At 51.6% G+C, this 25,912-nt stretch overlaps 1 protein-coding gene across 8 annotated transcripts in view; it reads right to left on the bottom strand.

Annotated features, from left to right (window-relative positions):
- The window catches only part of BMP7 (bone morphogenetic protein 7), a 90,695-nt gene extending 75,376 nt beyond the window's left edge, over positions 1-15,319 (bottom strand). Inside the window, exon 1 of one of the 8 annotated variants that reach the window (XM_027086924.1) lies at positions 13,442-15,319. In XM_027086924.1, coding sequence (XP_026942725.1) covers positions 13,442-14,516 — 1,075 coding nt within the window. In that variant the 5' untranslated portion in view covers positions 14,517-15,319. The remainder of the gene's footprint in view (positions 1-13,441) is intronic. The other 7 variants (XM_027086923.1, XM_027086920.1, XM_027086926.1 and 4 more) reach the window with 7 other exon arrangements.
- Positions 15,320-25,912: the final 10,593 nt, after the last annotated feature.

Here is a 25,912-nt window from a genome sequence, read left to right as displayed (position 1 = left end):
CATGGCCGCTGGGCCTGTGCGTCCCGAGCCTGTGCTCCGCAACGGGAGAGGCCACAACAGTGAGAGGCCCGCGTACCACAAAAAAACAAAAACAAAACAAAATGTCAGGCACAGGAAATGCTACTAAGTCTGACATAAACAGAGTTCAGGGGAAAAAAAAAGAGAGAGAAAAGGGTACAATTTTACTGTGAAATTTTTGTTATTCATTTTTTTAAGAGTAGGTCCGCCCATAGACAAGTGTCTAAATCTGAGGGGCTGTCTGTGCCCTAAGCTGGCGGACGCGCGGAGGGTTAGTCCTGATGATCTGGTGTTTCCTTAAACCTCTGCACGGATAAACACAGATTATAATCAGCAAGAGGTAACTTTCTAGTATAACAGGACTCGTAATAACAAAACCAGCTTCCTGCTTTGCCTCGTGCCCAGTCAACAGAGGCCAGCTTCCAGCTTCATCACGGGGCATCCCGGCTAAGGGAGGACCACCCCGACCCAAATCCCACAGCACTCAGTTGGTGGGACACGTGCCCACGCCGTTCCCATCCCCAGAAGGTGCCGGGCGGTGCATCCCACTGCCCTACACGGAGAGCTGCACGGAGGACCTGCACAGGCAGGCCACGCCCAGAGTGGTCCTAGTTTTGGCTAGGCAAGTGACAGCGTTGCTGCCGGCCACTAACGTTACGTATGGGGCACCAGCTGCCACGTGGGCACCATGCTCAGCTCTCCTCCCGCCACCGCGGAGGGGACGGATCCTCACAGCAGCCCAGGTGGCAGGCACCAACACGAACCCAGAGGAGGAAATGGGGATCCAGAGTTTCATAACCTGCCCAAGGTCACAGAGCTAACAAGTAGCAGAGGTGGGATTTAGACTCAGGTCCGACCCCAGAGCCAGTCTTAACTATCACCTGAGACGTTTTAGGACAATTTTTTTAAAAAGAGAACATGGGACGGGGCTGCTGGGATGAAGCGAATTTAGGAAAAGCTGTGCAGTCTACCTGATCGCTTTGGCGGGAACTTGTGACACACGACCCACATGAAGGATGCCGGGAAGTCTTCAGAGGAGCAATCTGTTTAACTAAGAGTTTGTTCAAACTCAGAGGAGGCCCTCCCACATCCGGGAAGAGAGAGTGTTGTCTGTGTGTCACTGGACGTCTGCAGAGGACAGAGGGGTCAGATAAAACTCAGACTTTTTTTTACTATTTACCCTTCCCCAGGTAGAGGGTATGGGCAGTCTACAGCAGGAGTCAGCACACTTCTCTAGCAGGCCAGATAATAAATATTCTAGGCTTTGGAGACCGTACCGTCTCTGTCGCAACCACTCAGCTCTGTGGATGGAGCATGAAAGCAGCCACAGACAAGACGCAAACAAAACGAGTTCCGATAAAGCTTTATAGACACTGGAGTCTGGATTTCATCTCATTTTCACATCGTGGAATATTCTTCTTTAATCACCCTTTTTGAAAAATGTAAAAGCCATTCTGGCTCACAGTCTGCACAAAAATCAGCGGGTCTCCCTGCTTCATTTATCGTAGCTCTGAGCTGCAGTGAGAAATGGAAAATGCAGCTTCCTGGCTCACGCCCCTCCCCCCAGCAGGTTACCTGCTGGAGGGGAACAAGGTAAGAGAGAGGTTTGCCCTATTTCCTCCTGAGAAGCTGGCGGAGGGGAATAAAGAGAGACCAGTTCTAAGTGTGTGTTTAATAAGTTTTTAGTATCATCGGGCAAAAGGTGCTGTAAAAATATTTTGGTTCCCGGGAGACAATGCCTGCTCTTGAGAGCTCTGACCTCCTTTTCGTCTCCAGGCTGTTTCAAATCCAGGCAGAGCTGGGTCCCCAGGAGAGGGCTCACGTTTTGCTTGCACTCTGTCTTCCTTTCAACCGGAAAACGATCCATCCATCCGAAAATGCCGCTTTCCCCGCTCACGGCCATGGGCCAATGGGTTTGAAGCACAGGCTCCCAAGTCAATTTCCCAGTTGGAGGAGAGTTACCCCAAACCAGTGGTTCTCCGCCGGGGGCTCCTCTGCCCCTCAGGGCACATCTGGCTATGTCTGGAGACACTGTGGTTGTCAAACTGGAGGCCACTCCTGGCCGCTCATGCGTGGAGCTCAGCGATGCTCCTCAACATTCTACAGCGCCCAGGATGCCCCCCGGCAGAGAAGAGTCGGGCTGAAAATGTCAACAGCGCTGCGGGTGGGAAACCCTGCTCTACACCTACGTGAAAGGGCCACTTCCAAGTTCCTAGGGTGTTTGAGGCACATGAGAACCAGAGATTTCTGGATCTCCTCTCCCATCCCCCCGCCCCCTTACCCCCCTCCCCAGTATATTAAGACAATTAGGAGCTCCAGGTTCGAGCAGGTATAAGGCAAGTGGCTTCATTTACTGTCTCCTCCTAAAGGAAATGACCAGCGGGTGCCTCCACCCCATAAACGTTTACTAGCCCTGGAAGGTTCTGAGGCCCCACTGCCATTTTTAAGGGCTTCTCCCTCAACAAATGTTAGGTCAAGTGAGTCAGAAAATGGAACCTGAGAAGAGGGAAGAGGGTGGGGGGACATTTCACAAAGTTCAGGACCAAGAGGAAAACTGAAAGACCTAAAACGACCCCCTCCCCTCTCTTTCTTGCTTATAAACGGAGGACTGCCTTACATGGGGCACCTCGTGAACCGAGGCAGGGAGAGTTTTGAAGGTCTCGGGACACTGCCACGTGGGGTTTTCATTTGCCGGCTGAGGCCCCGTCATGTTAATGGGTCTGTGGATTGATGAGTTATTGGCCTTTGGGGCATGATACCCTGAATACACTCTAAGACGGGTTCCCTGGGGCCACACCACCAAGAGCCACCTCAGGGCTGAGCTTCCGGCCAAGACTCTCTTGTCTCCAGTAGGAGAGATTTCTGATTCACCGGTGCTTGGAAAAATGTAATCACAAAGAAGAATGCAGAGGAAAATGTAACTAATATCCAGGTACCCACAAAACTAAGAATTTGCAGGAGTTAATATCACGGTTGCTTCCTGGTTTTCCCATAAACTTTTTATTTTAGAATAACTTTACAGAAAAGTTGCAAAGACAGTGTAAAGTTCCCGTGGACCCTCACCCAGATTCCCCCAAGGTTCACATCTTCCATAACCGTGGGACACTTGTCAAAAATAAGAATTTGATATCGATGGGTTACTATTAACCAGACTCCTGATTTTTTTTTCAGATTGCACCAGTTTTTCCACTATTGCCCTTGTTCTGTTCCAAGATCCAGTCCATGATACCACACTGCACTTCCGAATGGTTTCTTATTATTAAAATAAAGGAAACTTGACCAGAACAGTTGGAATTTATTTAAAATTTCTCCCCAATCCCATCCCTTGCCTCCCTCCCCAAAGGCGGTTGGTGTGAGTCCTACCGCCATGTTTCCATAGTGTTACCACACATATATGAGCCCACAAACGATACACAGTATTATCTGATGCTCTTGTGTGTGTCTGTTTTGACACAACGACAAACGCTTACACCCTAAACATCCTCCTACAACTGGCTTTCTCCCTCTTGACATTCTGCCCGAGTCTAAGTGGATACATAAAAAAGAAATTCTTGCATTCCCTTCTGGTTTCTTACACATTTATAAATAAATTTATTACAAATGTATTTCTCCAATCCCCTGCTCGTGGACATTTAGGCTGGTGGTGACGATGCTATTACAAACAATATGCAATATTTATTCTAGTACATATGGTAAAAACCACCTCCATGATCTTTTCAATACAGTGTCTTGAGGTATCGCTATTAAAATACCAGTCCCTAGCTGCCTCTGGAATTTTCCCATCAAGTAGGTGTGGGGTGCATGCAGGAGCCCCAGTACATGGGCACTCGGGGCCCTTTGCCCCGTCGATAATTCTTAAGCCATAGAGACAGAGCAGAGGGGAGTTTCCACAAGCAGGATGGATAACTTATCTTTATCTTCCTCTTCAGAGCACAGAACCACAAAGTCAAGGTCAAGGGCTTGGAGGCTGTTCTGGTGGTCTCATCACCGCTGCCCTTGTGCCCCGTCTCCCCCATTCACGCACCTCCACGGGGCCGGGAGGAAGAGTGAATGGGTTTACATTCAGCAAGAGCTGGTTTCAAATGCCAACCCCACCGCTTCCTAGCTCTGCAAGTTCGGGGCCCTTCCGTCTCTTCCTCCTTAAAATGGAAATGCTACGACTTGCTTTGCAGAACCTGAGAGAATTAAATAAGGAGCCTGATAAGGGAGGCTGTTATAAATCCATTAGTGCTACAGAAAGATCACAACCCTCCCACGTTATCACTGTGATTTACTTCAGCGATGCACTTAGATAATGAAGGAGTCTCTGAATTCAGTTTCTAGGTTCAACCTTGCAAGATCCTGCCTGGACGAGGAAGTGCCTCTGAAGCCCAGGAAGAAAAAGCAAGACCTCATGACAAGACAGTCACCTGCACAGCCCGGAGAGACCCCGGCTAGGGCAAGGGCCTGTTGAGCTGGGGCCAGAGTCAGGCTCCTTAATTCTCTGGGTAGTGAACCCGAGTGCCGCCGAAGCATGCTTTTGCTTTAAGACAAGTCCTAAAGAGGCGAGTCATTTTACAAGTGGGAATGGAGAGAAGTGGTTATTCTTGTTGAACCACGTGAATACCTCAGTGATCAGGAAGATTCTAGAAACACTGGTCTCCAAAATGGGGTGCAAGCACTTAGGGGGGGCAAGAGGGATCCACTGGGACGTGGGGCGGGAAAGATTATAATCGCAACTAAGTAAATTTCAAGGACTGACGGATGTCAGGGAAGATGGGGACTTACTGGCTGAGCTTCAACAAGCGTCTCTGCATAACTGATGGGTGAGACTGAAAAACACAGACCTTGTTTTCAGTAATGCAGCCAGCAATTCACCTGTTCTGTTTCCATCGTTTTACCCCGTGAGAGAGCCTTCGCCTGCGACAGTGTGGTTGTCATGAGTGCCACTTCCCAGGCGCTTTCTGGTGCTCCCCTTTCCAAGCTTGGGGTGGGACTGTCATCTCCTGCCTCCTTGGGTCAGGTCTGACCATGTGACAGGCTGTGACCAATGCAATGCAGGCAGAAGCGCCCGTGTAGCTTCCTGCTGGCAAGATGAAAAGCCCGTGCACAAGCCACACTGTCTTTCCCTTTGGGACCATAACTGGTGACTTTCAAGAGGGCGGCAGCTCCATCGGCCTGGAGATCTGAACACCCTCCCGCCCGGCCAATGTGCAGAGCCCCCTGCCAACCCACGATGCAGCCATAACAAAAGAACAACAAAGCTCTGTGGTTTCAAGCTACCGAGATTGTGGGGCTCTTTGTGAATTCTTGATGCTGACTAGACGAAGGATCAAAATAATCAAAATTTAGGACCAGACCTTTAGCTCGCTGACCCCAAACTGTTGAACCATGAGCTGTGAAAGATCAAATTCCATCACATTGAAAATCTTAGGGACAGCAAAATTACATTTGTCTTGCTAATGAATTAAACTTGTAATCTTTGCATTAATTACTAATGATGCATGAGTTAAAATGTGTATTAATGAACATCAGAATTTTGTATTTTTTTATCTTTAGTGCCTCCTACTTAAACTTCTATTTTAGTCTTTGTTTTACAAAGTGCACACCATCCTAAAACAGGAGTAGTTAAACGATCTATTTCTGTTTAGGGTGTGTACTCAAAGGTTTCCTAGCGGGGATGCAAGTTCAAAACACACTTGAAGACGCTGCCGTGGAACATCCTCACCCCTTGCACGCACGCAAGCTGCCAATGTGCGAGTACCTTCTGTGCCATGAGAATTCTGCAAGGCAGTGCTAGAGCGGGACGGGGAGAATGTCTGAGAAAATAGTCAAGAAAAAGTCCTTTATCAAAGGCCAAAACACAAGCCATCGAAACCACAGAAAAACCCTCCTGCCTTTGAGTGAGTTGTTAAATTGCTGGGCAGACGAGCCCCGGGGCCATTCTAGGTAGATGGTCATGCTAACTGCTTGGATTCTTTTTTTTTCTTCAAACTACATGAAGGCAAGAGAGAGGCTGGCATTACAAGACGGTACAGGCCTAACTCCAATGTTTAAAAACATGCAAGTCCGCAATTTTGGAAACAGTGCAAGTTTTTATTCACAGCCAAATTTAATTAAGCCAGACAACAAAAGAGTGAAACTTGAAAGCTACTCTGGGGAGATAAAGATGTGAAAGAATAACACGTGACCTCAAAGATGTGGGAACCTTAATACTCGCTAAGTCAGAGTTTTCTAACGGTACAGAAAGGGCTGAAGAGAATTTATGGGAAACCTTGTGTGAGAAAGCCCACCCCGAGACTCGGGCCCCGGAGGCCTTCACCATCCTCTGGTCTCCAGAGGCTTCTAAAGGCACTGAATCCACTTGGGACTTTGTTATCCCAACCGCAGCTGGGAGAGCGGGGGGCGGGCAGTCTTGCACCTGCTCCCATAAAAAGTGGGGAAGTTGTGCTGGTCTGTTAATGAATGCTTTGGGCTTGTCACTCCCTTGAATCAAGGAAAAGACAATTTGTACTTTGACCACCTTCCAGGAAGGGGTGGGAAGAAATATGTCAGTAATGCGAGTTTTTGAAATTAAAAGTTTTTATTTTGGAATAATTTTCGATTCAGAGAGAAGTTGCAAGGATAGTAGAGAGTTCCTGTACACCCCTCATACGAGTTTTAGGTTCCCTAGTAGGAAAGTTTTTAAATAGCCATAGATGCTTAAAATCAAGAGAAAGTCAGCATTAGACTCTACTTATCCTCAAATGAGTTTGGTGTGCTCAAATGTCACTGATCTCTGAAGAGGAGGAAAATGAATGTGTCGTTGGGGAGCGGGGGATACACATATATACAAAGATATACATCTTTGGGGTCATTTTCTTCATATCTCTAAAACAACATGGGTGGCTTAATCTTGGTACTTTAAGATCAAGTACTTAAAAAGGGAAATTTGGACTATTATACCGAAGTGAATAGTGATCTGGCCACCAAAATACAAACAAGGTTTACCATTTATTGTGCACCTACTTGGTGCCCGACTCTACCCAAGAGAGATATGATTTTGTCTTCATGAGAGTCTGTGGAGGAGCGGATTCTTAACCAGATTTCTAAGACGAAGAAACAAACTCAGAGACGTTAAGTAACTTGCTCAAGGTCACACAGCTAATAGGCAACCATAGTGGAAACAGACACATGGGTTGAAGCTGTGTCTAGAGAGAATCAGTGTGGATGCCATTCTGTTCTCTCTTGCCAAGTCACACCCTCTGCTGTCACCGAGAACTTCCGTTACACGGCAGTGAAGCCCCCCAACCCCCCACTCCATATATCACCCAGAATTAGCTGCAAAGTGTCAGGAAACTTGGCCAGGCAGCCCCAAGCATCAGCGAGGGCTGGAAGCCTTCACCGTGAAGCCCTTTATAGAAAGCCGCAGTTGGCAGCCCCTGCTCCTGCATGGGAACAAATTAACATTGGCATTCCAAACACAGGAAAGGAAGGAAATTGGAAACACAGTTTATACTTGGCCAGCTCTTTGAAATACTGTACCATGCTACCGACATCAATTAATGAAAAGCAGGGTTGTGCTGAGAGGCCCTGGTTTGCAAATGCATTAACACACGTTAAACATGTTTGTACAGGAACCGGATTATAAGCACCCTGGCTCCAAAACAATAAAGCAATTTACCCTAAAACTGGTGCTCTTGGAGTTGTCATTAATTCAATCCACTCCACGCGGATCAGCAAAGGCTTTTCTCGGCTCCCAGCAATGCCTCCCGATACAAATGTTGAAAGGACGGCATCGCACATGCTACTCTGAGTTTCACATAAGTAAGTGTCAAGCCTCATGCACTGCTAATATGCCCCCAAATCATAAACACTCCACTTTGGAGAGCGGGGGAAGCACACAGCGGCAGCCCTGGTATTCATCGGCACTGCCATTTCACATCGGGTTAGAGCAATTTTTCCCCGCAGAAGGTTAACTGGGAAATATCTGTTCCATATTAAGAAATACCAAGTCACATTTTTTGTCAAATATTATTTGTCAAATGCCATTTGCTGCAAAACCCAGATTTCAAGTGCAGCTGAACACACAGCTAATACCGAACGGTTCACATAATAGCTGTGGTTGTACATGGGATCATTTGCAGTGAAAGCACCCCCCTTCCTCTATAAACTGTTTCAGGAATTGGAAAGAAAAGCATCTGAAGCTCTGGAATAAATAAAGTACTGTGCCTTGAGCTGCCCAGTACAAAGGACCCAGCATGCTGGGAGAACAGACGCAAAACAACCAGAAAGGCAACTGCCGCTTCGCTTCACAATTTTGTAAGAATGCTTAAAAGATTTTTACATCATGGGGTTGAATCGCAACGTATCTGGCTTGCAAAGACAGAGTCGGCTAGTTTCTTGAAAGACCAGCCTCTTCACGCACTGCACCCACCGGTACAGGCACCTGCGACCATATCCTGGGTCCTGGGTCCAGGCGACAAACATCACTGATGTGGCCGCCCTGCCCCCTCGCCCAGGTGACATCACCCCACGACTCCACATTGATCCGGGATCCATCAAGTTGGAGCACTTTGGGTGTGCAAAGCTAAACGTGTTATCATTTTTACCACAAATTAAGAGTTTCTATGTAAATATTGGTATTTCCTCACCCCACGAAGGCGAGAGGGGGCAAAATGGCACCGGCGCATTTGACTTAAACTAATTAAAAGCAGAGGGTCATGCAATTCAACGTACTGATTTTACCAGTGGGACTTAAATCTTTTATAATAAGTGTACACAGCTGCAGCGCTCTCCCACCGCCACGTTTTACAGGCTAATCCGTGCATTCCTTCTGACAATAACGTGACAGGTCCCACACATCCCTGCCTGTGCCCTAAGCCCGGTGACACTGCCAGAGTGCATTAAAGCAGAGGCCGGCCAAAAAGCAGCCGTGCCGACAGCCCCCAGCTAGGTCTGAAGAGTGATCGCCAAAGAATGAACGTGGCCAGCCACTTGGTGCAAAGGGCTCTCCATTCAAAATAGTCAGCTGGTGAAATGGATGGGCAGGCTGGGGAAGGGTGGAGACTGGGGGAGTGTTAGGACACTCTGATTCTTGCAATGGGCCAAATATGACCTTACCCAATAGGGGAAAAAAAAGATATTAAAGCGATAGGGGTGATCAATCAACTTAGATGAGGCTCTCCCTGGAATGAAGTCATCATCCTCTCCGAGCTCAGTGGACACGTGATATTCGCTCACATCGCAGGCACGCTGCTGGTCAAGGGTTCGCGGGCCAGCTGTGTTTATCCCGGCAGAGGCTTGACAGGCTACGACGCTACGGAAGGCCCCGACCCGAGGCTCGCAGGAGCTGCATCTCAGAAGCTGTTTCCTCTCTCTGTGCGTTCAGAGAAGCCCCCCCTTCGCTTCCCTAGGCCTCCTCCCTTACCCCTCCAAGGGCCGCCCCACAACCAAGTGACAACTCTGGAATAAACACCAAAACTGTTGGCCACGCGAGCTGGCATCCAGGCTTCGGCCTTAACCTGCTCTGATTCCAGAAGGGAAATACAAAGACCCCCCCAAAGTTCAAACCTGGGTCACATATATCCTTGGGGGGAGAGGGGAGAAGATCTTTGATTTATATAAGCAGGAAAATGAGGTTTAAAAGAAGTGATGTTGAAAGGGTTACTAAAAACACAGCTGTTGGTGCACTCCTATAGCGAAGACACTGCAGAAAGAGAGAAAGAAAGAAAGAAGGAGGGAAGGCTGTGTGACATCTATATTAACCTCTGGCTGCTCACCAGTGAGGGCCGGCACTCCAGTGCTGGAATGTGGGGCAGCCCCTTCCAAATTTTAACACAAGCCAGGTTACAGCTGCGAGCGCCTGCAGCCTGTGCTCCCTCGGCAAGCACTCCCTGAAGGAAATTTTTAAACTGTAACAGAATCTTTTTCTAATACTCTACAGTGGTAGGGCCTGTTCTGAAGGGGCAAAAGGAGAGATCTTAATGCCAAACACTTGTCAACAAAAAGGATCGCCAGATGGTATAAAATAAAAGTAAAACTGAACGGCCTTCTCCCCACTCCTCGACTACATTAACAAAAGCCACTTTTAGACACTGAGCCCAATAAGGATAGGTTTCTAACTTCCCCTCTTTTCAATTTAGCTTCAAAGATTAAACAAATTTGGTTCCTTCAGAACCTGGACCAGAGATAAATGTGGATCGCACACCCCCAGTGCCAGGGGCTTCTTTAGAAGATACCAAAAGGAGCTGCTGGACTTCTCCAAAGAAAGAAGCGGGGGGAGGGCAACTATCTTCGGGATTCAGTCTGCAGAACTCACATTGCCTGGGGACAGTTTAAGAGAGGGTAGCCTGTTTTGAATTCCAAACTTAAGTCTGCACAGAGGAGTTGGGGGCTTGTTAATCCAAACCAGTTTACAAATCTCGCCATTGAACTTAAGAGGCCCAGCCTGGGAAGATGTAAGTCTCCCTCCGGCAGCTCAGCTAGCATTACAGGGGCTTTATTGTACAGGCTGGTCTTTGTCACAAGGTGCGGTCTGAGGTCCTCATGCTCAGCACCTGGTTTTGTCATAAATTCTCCTCTAGTTTCCTCTCTAGTTTAGATCCCACTCAGCCTGGCAAAAAGCTTGAATTCTGAGGAGAACGACTTAGAGGAACAAAAACCAGTTTGGCTGCAGACGGAAGAATAAACGCACCAGCTCTGCAAAAGCCTTCAGACTTCAGGCCGAAGTCCCCCAGAGCACTGCAGGACAGCAGCGGTATGCAATGAGGGAGGAGGGGGTGGTGGAAGGAGGAGGGGGCTTTGAGGGGAGGAGAGGGTGGTGGAGAAAGTCAGTCTCCCTTCAAGGTCTCCCCCAGGTCCCCTGCAAGGTAACAAGTAATAGCTGCATATGAACAAACGACGTTTTTCTCACTCTTAGTAAAAGTGTGAGACTAAACGCATTTTTAGAAAACTTTGTATGTTACAGGTCAGTATGATCTGCAATCCAAGGAAAAATCGTATGCTTTTTCTCAGCTTCCAAGCAGGTCTCCCACACGCCCCCTCCAACCCCACTGCTACCCCCCAGCCCCTCCTGCGGCAAAATCCCAGAACCCCACAAAATGGAAGGGACAGGCGGTTTATTCCCATGCTGCTGCCGAGCAGAAATTAAAGGGCAACCTTAGAAACATCTACAGGAAGAGTCTTGCCCAACTGCGGTCCAGGTCTTCACCCAACTAATTACCGAGAAAGTTTTAGGGACTGAGAAAGAAAGCAAACAAGGTCAGTGCTCTCTGTTAAAAGCCACTCTGCCATCTAATTTGGAGTGATGCTCCAGAAAGCAAGACCTGAGAAAGTCAGGACTGTCCCACAAAGCCCAAAGCCAGCCTGACTGATTAAGAGGCTCAGACAAGCTGGTCTTTGTCTTTTCAAGATGAAAGAAATGGGACTAACGGGTTGAAAGGTGTGTGTACAGCCAGAGGAGGAAAACCACCCAGCTGTGGTCTTCCCAAACAAGTCCCAGCTTGCTCCCCCCTACCAAGGGGCAGCAAACAGCCCTGCCCCAAGTTTCCCAGAGGTGCCCAGTTGGCAACCTGGTCCTTTTCGGGCATGGGAGGAGCCCGCGTCTGGCCACGAGGTTGGTCCATAAGCAGCGGGGTGCTTTCTGCACTGCGTTTGCAGAGCCCTCCACAGAAGCCAGGGCTTACAAATACCTTTTTAATGACCTCAGCCAGGCTCTGAAGGCCGCCACTGGGACCTGCTGGCATTCACTGGGAGTCACAGGTATCCGACAGAACAGAAGATACCATAAATCCCCAGCCAGAGAAAGGGCCTGGTTAACCCCTGGCTTCAGGATGGAGACACAGCTCTGCTTTAATTAATTTATTTATATGTACGTATTTGGGATTTTTCTTTAGCTTCTAGTATAGGTCACAAATACACATGGAAAAAAAAATCATACACAAAACTGCAGACAATGAAAAATCAGGCCCCAGCTCCCAAATCCCTAAGGCCCCAGCCCCAGTTCTGCCCTGCCCCCATAAAATCTATTTCCAATCCATGGCGTCTTCCTCCAGTGGGAAAGCATGATAGACAAGCACGTATGTAACCTCTGATCTGCACCTCGCTTTTTTCCACCCCATACATCTTGGAGATTGTTCGAAATCAGGACATATGGAGCTGTCTCATTCTAACAGGCTGCCTAGTATAATTTAAACTTTCTTGAAGTCATTTTGGCATCTAAACCTCCCACCCCTTGCTCGCTGAAACTCGTTTCACTATTTGATTTTGGGCTATTATTAAGGACAGACAATGGCGTCCCGGGAACTCCAGGGACCTTATCTGGCGCGGGAAGCATTAAGGTTGATCCGCGCTTCCCGGCGCCCTCCATCCACGCCCCAGGTGCCCCGCGGGGGGCTTCAGGATCATTATTTCCCGGTTGACACAGCGCCGGTGGGCGTGAGTTTGCTGTCTTGACTTCGTTCGCATTTTCGCAACAAGTGACACTTGTAGAATGAAAGCGGCTCGGGAAACAGCGCTATCGGGGCGTGTTGTCTCAGAAACCAAATATTTGATCATGAGCTCTATAGCGCGCAGTCGGGGGTTAGTCTGAGCAAGTCTGGTGAATGTGCACAGATGGAGCGAGGGCACCACCCCCGCCGCAGCGCCAGCCTCCGATCCCTGGGGCCGTCGCGGCTCCAGTCGGAAGCCGGGTCCCCTAGCCTCCCCCGGCGGCGTCTGCTGGGAGATCCCTCGCCACCCAATAGCCAGAAGCCGTGGTTTGCGCGCCACACGTGATAAACGCTGAAAATGGATTCTGCCAGTCCGGGACCTATCATTAAATATTTAAAATAGAAAGGTCGCAATGGCAACGTTTTTTCCCCCAGCTCCAGCCAGGAGAGCTGAGCGCGAGAGGGGCGCCCAGCGGTCAGGAAAGGGGCCCCGAGGCGCTCGGGGCGCGCAGCACGCTACGGCGGGCGCACCGCGAGGGGACAGGTAGGGCTTGCCAGGGCGGGGAAGGGAGCGCAACGCCCGCGATGCCAGGGCCAGGCAGGGCAGAGAGGGGCTCAGAAAGGGCGGGAAGTCAGCTTCGCGGAGCAGGGCCCTTTAAATCCAGGTAGCGCGGGCCCAGCCGTACAGGCACAGCTCACATGACCGAGCCCCGCGCTTTGAACTGAGCCGCGGCCCGCCCGGCGCCTCCCGCCCCAGAGGTGCAGTCGCCGACTAAACCCAGAGCAGGCTTCAGACCGGTCCTTACTTCCCCCGCACTCCCACAGGCCAGATGAGCCCGGCTCGCCCTACCTGGGGCGCGCGCAGCTTGGGGTCCACTAAGGCAGGGGGGTGGGAGACCCTCGGCCAGGCACTGCCGTTTTGAAAACTACCGGGAGTGGAAAGATGGGCGGGCTGGATGCAAGACGCGGCGCCCTCCCTGTCCCAAAGCGACTCCTGGCCGAGACGCGCACCCCTCCCTCCCGCCTTCACTCACCGAGGTTGACGAAGCTCATGACCATGTCGGCGTCGGTGAGAAAGTGGCTGTCTTGCAGGCTGGCCAGAGGGGGGCCTTGGGTACTGAAGACGGCCTTGTAGGGGTAGGAGAAGCCCTGGCCGTCGGGCCCGCCGCCCTCCTCCACCGCCATGGCATTGTACAGGTCCAGCATGAACATGGGCGCCGAGTTGTGCTTGCCCTGGAGGTGGGGACGCGGGCGATGGGGCAAGCCCAAGATGGAGAGGATCTCGCGCTGCATCTCCCGCCGCTCCTGGCTGCGGAGGCGCCGGTGGATGAAGCTTGAGTGCACCTCGTTGTCCAGGCTGAAGTCGGCCAGGGCGGAGCGCAGTAGGAACAGGGGCGCCCAGAGCGCCACGAAGCTGTGGGGCGCCGCGACGCGCAGCGAGCGCACGTGCATCGCGCCGGCTCTACGCGCGACCCGGGCTCCGGGCACCCGGCACCGGGGCCCGAGCCGCCCCAGGTGACGGAGCGGGGCAGGCGGCCGTCCACGCCGCTCGGTCACTTGCTGTAGACGGGCCCCTCTGCGCCCGCGCCGGACATGGCCCCTCCCCGGCCGGCTGCGCTCTGCCCGGACCCCCGCCCCCGGCTCGGCGCTGGCCCCGGGGCCCCTCGCCCCGCACTCGCCCGGGCGCACCGTGGGGCTCGGAAACCGGCTTGAGCGAGCGAGAGCGCGAGCAAAGAGGCGGGCGCGGGTGGGAGGAGCAGCCAGCAAACCTAGGAGCCGGGAGAGCGAGCGCCGGGGTGGCAGCGAGGCGGCGGGCGAGCGGGCGCTCCTTCCTCCGGCTCTTCTCGCGCTCTTGCTCTTGGGCGGCGGGGACCCACCCTCTTCCGAACTCCGGCGCCCAGAAAAGGGGCCCCAGGTCGCTCTCCCAGCCCTGCGCGCCCTTGATCGCACGAGAGGCCGCCTCGGGAGCCCCAGAGTGGTGCGCGCTGGGGCCTGGGAGGGGGAGGGGGAGGAGGAGGACGGGCTTCCGAGGGCCCCTCCCGCGTCGGCGGCCTCCCACCTGCCCTCGGCCCCGCCCTCCCCCCAGCGGCGCCCAATGGGTTCATTCATTCCTTCTAGTGCGCTCTGCAAATATTTACCCAGTGCCCACAGGGTGCCCAGCGCCGGGCCGGGCGCCGCGGGGATGCGGAGAGAGGAATCCGAGCCGGCCCTGCTTTCTCCGCACTCGTAGTCCGGACAGGGAAGGAGGCCTGAGCGGCACCCATGGGATTTGCGCTGCGGTAGAGCAAGCTGGGGGAGCGTGGAGGAAGCGCGGCGATACGAGAAGGCTTCCTGGCGGAGGTGGCACCCGAGCCCCTCTCGCCTTTTGCCCCCCCTTCCCCGCCTTACTCCAGACACGCGGATCCCTCCCCGAACTTGTTGCCAGCTTGTTCTTGCACTTGCCAGCCCTTCTGCCTGGAACTCTCTCCCCTCCCAGTCTCCCTCCCCACCCCTGCCATCTGGCCAAGCCTCCACCTCCAGGTGCCACTCAGGTGCCACTTCCTCCCAGACCGTCGGAGATAAGGTCCCTTCCCCTCGTCACCCCCGCGCACACCTGTTCTATTTTCCTTAACTCCTCCTCCCACCGTCTGGCATTACTGAGTTATTCGTACCTTCTTTATTGTCTTGCCTTCCCACTAGAAACAGAGCTCCCTGGGGGCCGAGGTGGGACTCTCTCAGATGTCCTGGAGCCCAGGGCCTGGTAGCCACTGTGGCTGCACAGTCGTTATTTGTTGGATGACTGAAATTGTGTGAGCTGGAGAATTCCTCCCCACCTCCCTCCTTGGGGGCCCAACCACTCCTCAGCCTGAGACCAGATATCCCGGCCCGGCACTGCCTCTTTTTTTAAAAAATACTTATTTATTTATTAATTTATCTATTTATTTTGGTTGCGCCGGGTCTTAGTTGCAGCATGCAGGATCTTTAGCTGTGGCGTGCGGACTTCTTAGTTGCGGCATGCGAACTCTTAGTTGCAGCATGTGGACTCTCAGTTGCGGTATGCACGCGGATGTGGAATCTAGTTCTCCGATCAGGGATCAAACCCGGGCCCCCTGCATTGGGAGCGTGGAGTCTTACCCACTGGACCACCACGGAACTCCCTCGGTCACTGTCTGACCTTGTCCACCAGCCCCTGCCTGGCCACACCTGAGAAGCGCACAGCTGGCCTTGCATCCAGTTCACCTCTGAGTGTCTGTGCCTGAGACCTCACCAGATGCTCCTGGCCTCCTTTCTTCCGTCCCCTCATTCATTCATCCCACGAATGACACTGAGCTGCCCACTTGGGGCCCAGCTCACACTGGGCATGGCACACAGGCGCCCCAGACAACCCAGAACCCGCTGTGGGACTTTGAGTAAACTACTGCTCTTCAGAGCCTCAGTTTCATTGTAAAACTGGGAGCAAAATAACACTTGACTCAGAGTGGCAGTGAGTACCGTGATCAAGTTCAATCTTGCCTCCGCCCTTTCCCGCCCCAAGGAGGCAAACCCACAAACCAGTGGTTGCCCGATGATGGGCTAGATGAAGGGTGACCAGAGGGACTCTGGGATGAAAGGTAAAGGGCTGAGTTTGGGGACAGGGGTGTCCTTTAGGGGGAGGGATCTGGCTAAGCCTCACTTGGGGGAGGCAGAAGCTCCAGGGCTGGTAAAGAGGAACCTGATCTTCTGGAGTTTTCTGCAGCATAGGTGGTTCTGCCATGCAGCCTTTTGGGGGCTTCTGGACAAGATGGCAGCCTGAGGGTCCACATGGGTGGAGACAGGAGAGGCCAGAGGCCAGGTGAGGAGAAGAGAGATGCAAGGCTGTGGGTCCTAGCCATTTCAATCACATCCCGGCCCTGTTACACAGGCTCCAGGTTGTGAGGTGGAGCGGGTCCTGGGCCCCCGGCCCAGGGCTGGGCCTCTGCCCACCTGTCAATCAAGGCACTGTGAAAGCCCCCTCCACCTGCCTTCTTCCACTGCCGCCTTCCTTCAACAAAGGTTTGTTGAGCACTTCCTGGGCGTCACGCAGGGTGGGCTCCACGGGCCCCCACGCTCACACCTGGCTTAATGCTCTGCTATGGCCACATTGCAGCTCTTCGTGATCTACGAATAAAGGGTCCCCGCTTTCATTTTGCACTGGGCCCTGCAAATTATGTGGCCCATCCCAATGCCAGCACAGTGCTGGGCTGGAGGGGACAGGAGAGAGTGAGCTCACCCAGTGGCCTCCACCACGAAGCTGGCTTTCAGGCCAGGGGAGACAAAGCGGGAAGCTGATACATGGTTTAGGGGTGGGAGGGGAGGCTATGCTCGGCCATTGGTTCTCTCAGGCAGGATGCAGTGCGCTCACCTGCTGGAGCCAGGCCAAGCGGGGCACACAGGAGGGTCGAGGGGGAGAGCCCCGGGTGGGCACTGTGGAGAGTGAGAACCAACACAGGGACCTGCTGAGGCAGTCAGAGGGGCACTGGCTAGTCCAGTGTCCACCAGAGCATATGCAACCCAGATCATGTCAGCCTGTGATAGGGTGAAGGAGTGAATAAACAGGGAGAGGTGGAGGGAGGTGGGAAGGGGATCTCCTGGAGGAGATGCCATTGACCTGAGTCCTGGAAGGATGAGAAAGACACGGCTTTGCCAGGGAGAGGCATCCCAGGCAGGGAGAGCAGCAAGTGCAACACAGGCCCTGCAGAGCGAGGAACGGCCACCAGGCTCTGTCTCCCCAGAGCTCCCTGTGCCCCCGGGGTTGGCCTTCCAGGGGCAAAGCCACTGCAACTGCTATGCCACCTCCAATGCCAGCTTGGATGAAGTAGGTTACTTTCGTCCAGTCTGAAATACTACTCCTCTGCAGCAGCCTTCTCTGCTTTTTAATCCACTGTCAAATCTCTTGGGGGGGATTTTAACAAGCAAGTGAGGCTGGGGGTGGAGGCCGCAGGTATTGGTGCTACCAGTCTACAACGAAAACAACTGATTGGCTGGCGTCTGCGCTGCTCCCCCTCGGTCAGGGGAAGGCCCCGAAGCAAGATCTGTGCCTCTCACCCGAGCCTGGCACACAGCAGGCACTCAGGAAGTACCTGTTGAGTGAAGAACAGGAAGCACAGCCAATACCTGAAGAGCACAGTGGACTGAGGGCTGACTGCGCAGGCACCAGGCTAAGGCATCTTGTGAGCCCTCACCCCGCCCCCCTTGCTCTGCTCTGCCATCTTTTCCCCTGCGAGACGGAGACGATACGCTTTCCATATCTGAGACCCGGAAGACACCAGGTTCCCTCTGAACTCCCACCACCCCCTATTTAACCTGATTTTTCCTGTGATTCATGCCGGGGGTTGGGGGGCTCTTTATTTTCCCTGCTTCCTCCCTTAAAGGAGTCCCCCAGACTGCACCAGGCCCCCACTGAATGCTTGCTTGATCGCTGAATGAATGAATGCACTCATGCAAACAAGAATATCTGCCTGGAAGCACATCAGATGCTGGTTTGAGAGCGGAGGCCACCAGCAAAGGCTTCGGGATTGTTTAGAGAAAGTCTTGGGTGGGAGCTGGCAGCCTGGGTTCACACGTCAGCCCTGCCACTTGCAGGCATGTACCAGGGGTTTAACCTCTCTGTGCCTCAGTTCCCCCATCTGTATAATGGGGGGACAAATAGCACCTGTTTCCTAGGGTTGCTGGGAGGATTCAGAAGTTAATTCAACTCATGTAAAGGACTTCGCAAGGTGCCTGGGGCACAGAGAAAGCATTTGATAGATGTTAGTTACCATCTGGATGAAAAGGAAAATATGTTAACAGGAAAGCCTCCTAAGCTTAAAAATAACAACGCAACTTTTCATGATGGTCTGTTTTTTGGCCAAACAGAAGAAAGCAAATGTATCCTGACTAGGAGAGATCCAGGGCAGGGGCAAGAGTGTGAGAGCAGGAGAGAGCAGGGCAGAGAGGGAGAAGGGATCAGAGATGAAAGGGGGATCCCCGCATTCTGATCCGTCTCATTGTCCCCCAGCTCCCCCCTCCTCCTGCCCCATGCCATCCGGGGCCCAGGAACTTCCCTGGGGCCTATCTCATTTCCCCAGCAGACAGCCCCCAGCCACCCGACCCCAGCTGTGGTTCCCCAAGCCGGGGCACCCAGCACTGGACTCCTGGGCGGTAACCCGATCTCCCCAATCTGCTCCACCCCAGGGCCAGCTTCTCCCAGATGAAAGATGGCCTGGAAACGTGAGGGGTGTTATTGTGTCTGGCCAGCCCCGGCCGAGTGTCCACAGCCCTCACTCGCCGGCCTCCCAGCACTGGGTAAGCAGTTTTCATTTCATACATCATCAGTCACATCTTGCTGAAGCGATTTTGACCAAGTCAGCATATGTCTCCAAAGCAATAAAAAGAAGAAAAGAATTCTGCTGACACGCACATTCAGCGGGAGATAGGGACCTCATCTTCATGGGCAGAACTCTTATACCATCTGCCCTGGAGGAAGCGCAGCAGGCCTGAGGGCTCCCTGGGGGCGCCCTACACAGCCAAGGGAGCCTGAGGGCTGCTCCCTCTGTCCACCCACCTGGCCAAGGCCTGACGACCTCGGCCTCGGACCCCAGTAGGGCCGAGAGCCTTCTCACGCACAGGCTTTAAAATCCTTGTGTGCAAAGAGACCCACCCTAGAGAGGAAATGATCTTAGCACACCTATAATTCAGCGTTGCTTTCCGTGCAAATCCCTCATCGCACTGGAGATAAACTCATGCTCGCTCATGCTGGGACTTGCTCTGCACAATTTTTTAAACAGAGGAGTAAGATACTAAACAGTTTTTTATCAGTCTTAAATACACGTGGCAGTAGCCACCGCTCCCAATGGAAAACACAGGCAACAAAGACACACACACACACACACACACACGCACACACACGCGCGCGCACACACACACACACACACACCTCCAGAGAAAGCTGATGCCCAAGGAGGGATTTCCAGGGTCTCCCGAACAGCTAGTGGGAAGCTGCGGTTTTGTTTATTACCAGCATGGCTGTTAGTTCCTCCTCGATTGGAGGAAACCTGATTTGGTTTTGAGAACTTAACGATTCTCCATTCGGCTTTAGAGGGAGCCCTTTCCTCCCTCCCAGACATGAATAAGAGCTGCTGACAAGTCCAGGGCTTTCCCTTCTGCCAGGCACCTGCTAAGCCCAGTGCTGCCTTAGCTCATGTCACCCTCCGGCACAGAGGGCCCCATTCTGCTTCTCAGACCGCAGGAAGGAGATCGAGACTCCGAGAGCGCCTTGCCCAAAGTCACACAGCTCATCTACGACGGAACCCTTATCCAAAGCCACATCCGTCTACACAGCCCAGACTCCTCACCGTCTGGTGGTTTCGTGATCTTTTCCCCCCTGCTTGATCCTAAAGCCACACTTCTCCATCCGGATTGTACACACACCCCTGGGGAGCTGTCAAAATGAAGATTCCCACACGGCCAGTCCCAGTGGTGCCTGAGATTCTGCACTTTGACCCAGTCCCCAGGGGGGGACCGATGCTGCTGGTCTGAGGATTCTACACTGAGGGGCAAGGCTGTACATGTCTGAAGTTACAGCTAACTTTCCTCTAAAGGGGACCATGAGCACAGACATACTGACAGGTGGCGAGGGACCCAGGGCCCCGATACAACAGGGAAGGAGTAGGGACCAAGGTGAACTGGAAACCACATTACCATGGGTGATGCCATCGAGGAATTTGATCCCAATGTTACCAGATGGTCCTAATTTTCAAGAGAAGCTGGAAATTTGGGTTTGTATGTGAAAACTCTCAATGTGCATTTGTTGGCAACTAATTCCATTTGTTTTTGAACTGTTAGACCAAAGAAAACCCATCTACCAGTCTGATTCAGGAACCCAGTTTGCTTCTGGCCTTATAATGGGCTCTGCTGGATTTGAAGGGCTAACCCAGCCTTCCCCTTGCCCCAAGCCAAAGGACCACCGAGGCTGGGGCATCTCTAAGCAGCTCCATTTAACTCACTGTTCCAGGAACACTGAGTGAGAGGCGGAAAGGACAGAACCTGCCACTCCCTCGCCTCCAGGCAAAGTCAGGCCCTCGCCCTCTCCAGAGTCGCTTCCCCCTGGCACTCCAGCTCTAACTGATTTTTGGATAAACTCACCCTCCCGCCCAGGTCAGAAAATTCACCCAGAAACATCAAAACTCAGAATTCTTTCTTTAGGAGCAAGAGTGTTGGTCATTGTTGCTTCCAAGCACCTCCCTCCTACCAGCTACATCTGAACCCTTTTTAAAAAAATTTTTTATTTATTTTTGTCTGTGTTGGGTCTTTTTTGCTGTGCACGGGCTTTCTCTAGTTGCAGCGAGCGGGGCCTACTCTTTGTTGTGGTGCGCGGGCTTCTCATTGCGGTGGCTTCTCTTGTTGTGGAGCACAGGCTCTAGGCACGCGGGCATCAGTAGTTGTGGTGCGTGGGCTCAGTAGTTGTGGCTCACGGGCTCTAGAGCGCAGGCTCAGTAGTTGTGGCGCACGGGCTTCGTTGCTCCGTGGCATGTGGGATCTTCCTGGACTAGGGCTCGAACCCGTGTCCCCTGCACTGGCAGGCGGATTCTTAACCACTGTGCCACCAGGGAAGTCCCTGAACCTTTTCTTATATTTGGGAATTCCCCATCTTGGGAAGCAGTCCCTGCCCCCCCATCCCCAAATAGGAGCTGAACACCCTGACATGCACTGTCCCAGCTTGCTTTGCAGACAGAGCATTGGCATGTGACCAAGTCTCAGCCAGTCAGAGGCACCCACCCCAGAAGCTATTATCCTGCAGAGCATTTGGGGGCCATCTTCCCAGCTGCAGAGCCCCCAAGCCTGGTTCCCTGGCCTTTCTGGGCCTCCTGTAAGCCTCTCATGATCCTTTGGTGAGCACTTTTTCTGCACCAGTTAGCCCCAGATGGTTTCTGTTGCCCACAGCTATGAACCCTGCAGAATACAGCATCAGGGAGCTGGGAGGGGCCGTGGAAATCATGCTGATCTAAAGCTTACAGACCTTCTCTTTTTTTCAGCAGCTGAAACTTTTGGTCAAGAAGCTTTTCACAGATGCTCAACACAGAAAACAGAAACAGAGCTTCTCTGGTTCAATAGAGCAAGAAAGGGGTCTAGGGTTGCTATACTTAGCAAATAAAAATATAGGATGCCCAGTTAAATTTGAATTTCAGATAAACAAGGAATAATTTTTAGTTTAAGTATGTCCTATGTGTTATTTGGGACATACTTATGCTGGAAGTTTATTTCTTTGTTTATTGAAAAAGACGTTTGATAGTTTAAGCCGTTGTATACTGAGTTTCCAGTAAGTTACAACCAAAGTCCTCCCGGTGTGGGGTTCATCCTGAAGATAGAGAAATTGAGACCCAGAAGAAAACTGTGGGGCTGAAAACCCTATAGCAAGTCAGGGCAGAGCTGGGATTCGAACTGGGGCCCCTGGCCTTCAGGGTCCTGGGAGCTCTTCACTGCCCCGCACCATGCTTCTCTCCGTCCGTTTCTTCTTCCTTCTCTTCCCTCCCTCACTCTGTTTCTGACACCCCCTTTTTTGTTTTTTAATTATTCTGTCTTCTACTTCGGGTTTTATCTTTATTATCTCCCCTGCCAAGCACAGCCTCACTCTAAATAGGTTAGTTCTGACTCATGTAAAAAGATAATTTGGGAAGATTAACAGATTTCAGCTCATCTATCACACAGTGAGACTAATGAGAGTAACATTAATGACACAGCTAACACTAACGAGAGTTACATTAGTGACATTGATTGAGCACATTACAGATTCTCTCTCTTTTTTCCGGCCACGCCGCACTTCGTGCTGGATCTTAGTTCCCCGACCAGTGAATGAACCCACACCCCCTGCCATGGAGCACCGAGTCTTAACCGCTGGACCGCCGGGGAATTCCTATTACAGATTATCTTGAATCTTCGAATGGCCCTGACATTAGATGCGCGTCTCCCATTTCACAGAAGAAGATGCGGAGGCACCGACATCAAAGACCTTGGCCAAGACCACATGGCTAGTGAAGGCCAAAGCCAGCATTCAGATCCCGGGCAGCCTGATTCTGACTCCCTTATTTCTTCCAGCCATACCTCTCCATAGAGCCAGCCCACTACTTTTATTTTCATAGCTCACACAGCCAGATTTAGCAAATAAAAATATAGGTCACCCAGTTAGATTTGAATTTCAGATACACATGATTAATTTTAAAATATAAATATGTCCCAAACTCTGTGGGACATACTTACACTAAAACTTAGTCATTGAGTATCTTAAATTCAAATATAACTGGACATTTCGTATTTTATGTCTGCCAATTCTACACTAAGGGGCTCTTCTGGGTAAAGCAAGAAGCATCAGTTGTGTCCTAGGTTCTGCCTTGTAGTAAAATGCCCACCTCAGGGCCTTTGCACTTGCTGCACCATCTGCCTGGAAGGCTCATCTGCCAATATCCACATGGCTCCCTCCTTCACCTCCTTCAAGTCTCTGCTCAAGGGACTTCCCTGGTGGCGCAGTGGTTAAGAATCCGCCTGCCAATGCAGGGGACACAGGTTCGAGCCCTGGTCTGGGAGGATCCCACATGCCACAGAGCAGCTGAGCCAGTGCACCACAACTACTGAGCCCACGTACTGCAACTACTGAAGCCCACAGGCCTAGAACCCATGCTCTGCAACAAAGAGAAGCCACCGCAATGAGAAGCCCGCGCACCGCAACGAAGAGTAGCTCCCACTCGCCGCAACTAGAGAAAGCCCGCATGCAGCGGCGAAGACCCAACACAGACCAAAAAATAAATCAATTTAATTTAATTAAAATAAAATTACAGAAATGGAAAAAATATTTTTAAGAAGTCTCTGCTCAAATGTCAGGGAAGACTTCCCCGCCCACCCTACCAGAATCAATCTCTCCCCACTCCTGCCTTCCTTTCCTCCTCTCAATGCTTCTTCTCTATAACACTTACCACCACCAGAAATATTATATAGTCACATGTTTATTGTTTCTCTCCCCCACTGGAATGTGGGTGCAGATTTTGGTCTGATTTGTTCACTAGACCCCAGAAGAGCGTCTCGTATATAGTTGACACTCACAAATAATTGCTGAGTAAATGAATGCACTCCCTGAGAGCAATTCTTGGTTTCTGTCAGGAACACTGCCTGACTCAGAATCAGGAGCTGGCATTGTCACTGGTACCCTGTCCCCGAGGCACCGTCCTTAATGTCACCTTATAGCCCAGCATCACAGGGGAGGTCAGGTGACAAAACCACCTCAACAGTGGCTACACATTAGAAAAGCAACATGTTCAAGTATTCGAGTGCGGTTTCCTTTTCTCATCCAAGGGCTCATGTCCCCAGACAACTGAGTCCTGGAGACACAAACCCTAAAAGCCAACTTCTCCCATTTTTACCCAATGTTCTGAGCGTGTACAAGCTGCCCGCCCCCAGCAGCACTGCAGACAAGAGTGTGAAGCACTTCCGTGTCCGATGGAAGGAAAACACACTTCCAGACATTCTTATCGACAATAGCTAAATAGTTGGCGTTTCCAGGCACTTTGCCGGCACGTCCGCGTTTAGTCGTCGTAGCACTTTGGAAATCAGTATTCTGAAATCAGTCCTTTTTACAGATGAGGAAACTGAGGTTCAGAGAGGGTAAGCAGTTTTCCCAGGGTTTCACTACCACAAAGCAATAAAATCAAACATGAGCTCAGATGGCCCGATATCAGGCTCTGAGCCCACTTCCTCACCTGTAAAACAGGTTTAATAACAGTACCACCTGGCTGGGATGTTGTGTGAAGTACCTCCATGGGCCCGAGTGCCCACCACAGGCAACCCTGTCTCTTCTCTAGCCAGAGATGATTAGGCTAGAGGAGGCCACCTAAGGGCCACCATCCCATGCTGGCCCGAGTGATCAATGACATGGCTTAGAGCAAGACACTAGCCAGGCTTATCAGATTCACTCTCTTGAGTATTCAAAGTAGAAAATTCCAGAAAAATGAGGCCTATCATAAGAAAATGGGAGTGAGTCCAGGTCAGGAGGTAGAAAGTGAAGTGAACACAGCCATGATGGGCTGTGAGCAAGCCGGCATTGCAAAGGAGCTCTGGGCCTCCATGTCCAGAGGCAGAGGTTGTGCACTACATTCCCTTGGATCACCATGCCCGTCCTTGTCTGCGAGTGGTGACCTCTGGACTTGTGCAGTGCACACCCTGAGTGACTGTACGTGGCAGCCCTGAGACTTTATTTATTCATGATTCATTCGCATATATGTATTTAGTTTCTACCATGTGGCAGTCTCTATACAGGCCTTGAGGTAGCAGCTGTGGAAAGACATTCAAAATTTCTTATATTCTAGTTGGGGTGGGGTCAGACGAGAAACGAGTGAGTGAGAAGTTCCAAAGAGGAAAACAGAGCCAAGAGAGAGGCTGAGGGAAACAGAAGGGGGAGACCTGTCTGAAAAGCAGATGTCTGAGAAGAAGTCAGGCATGTGACAAACAGGGAACAGTTGCTCCTGGTAGCGGCAACAGCCAGTGCAAAGGCCCTGAGGTGACTCTCAAGAGCATCTGGGCTGCTTAACTCCAGAAATAACTTCTAACTCCAGTTTTTCCTGGGGTCTGATGGTTCCCTGTGCCCAGATCCCCGGACACGAGTGTCTTTACGATACCAACATATTCCCTGGGTTGACTTAAGCAGATGCCTAATTCTTAGAGCCAAGAGAACTCAGCCCAAACCAGCCTGGGCCTCTGTCCCCAAGCAGAGTTCAGACTCGGTGTTGCTGGGTGCTCATCCATTTCTTCTGGTCTGAAGCTGAGCATCCTCACCAGCCAGACCCTGCCCAGCCGCGTCTGAAGACCGTGTTCCCAGTCAGCTATCTGCAGTTGCAAAGCCAGGAAGCATGATGTTCCCAGACATCAAAGAGGTTACAGAGATTGCAGTCACCTCAGAGCCAGACCTTTTCCTGCAGCTGCTGTTTAGACACTGAGTCTGACGTGTTTTCTTTAGGCTCCGGTGAAGGGTAGAAGCTGCTGATGCCTCCAGCCACCCCCATCCCCACCGTCATCTGTGGCTCCCATGTCCCTCCATGTCTCTGGCACTATGGCCCTGATTTTGTTTTTATGGGGTAATATTCTTTGATTCCCAAATGCCTTGTGGGAATTTGCTGGGGCTGGGAGATGGGAACCCGAGAAATAAAAGGATGATTTACAGTGGTTCAAAAGCATCATTATAACCAGAAAATTTAATTTACAGACTTTCGGTTCTTTCATTTCCATTTTTGAAAGAGGAAAAAAAAAAAATCCTTTGAGCGTGACCACACTGAGTCCCCCTTGCTCGGAGGTTAGTTCAAGGCATCTGTGTCTTCAGAAAGCCTTCTTGGCATTAAGCAATAAACAGGCCAAGGAGATAAAACCATCCTGTGTTTAAAAAGCTGGTCTGTCTCCGAGGCAGAATTTTTATAGATAAAACAACGGAATGTGACTCAGAGAAGTCATCTTGTAAAAATGGTCCCATGTGGACACAGATCTCTTCACTC

This window comes from Aethalodelphis obliquidens, unplaced genomic scaffold (assembly GCF_003676395.1).
Source record: "Aethalodelphis obliquidens isolate GAN/ISIS:26980383/991018 unplaced genomic scaffold, ASM367639v1 scaffold57, whole genome shotgun sequence".
NCBI classification, from domain to species: domain Eukaryota; kingdom Metazoa; phylum Chordata; class Mammalia; order Artiodactyla; family Delphinidae; genus Aethalodelphis; species Aethalodelphis obliquidens.
Note: the sequence above shows the minus strand (reverse complement) of the source record. Positions and strands in the feature narration are given on the sequence as shown.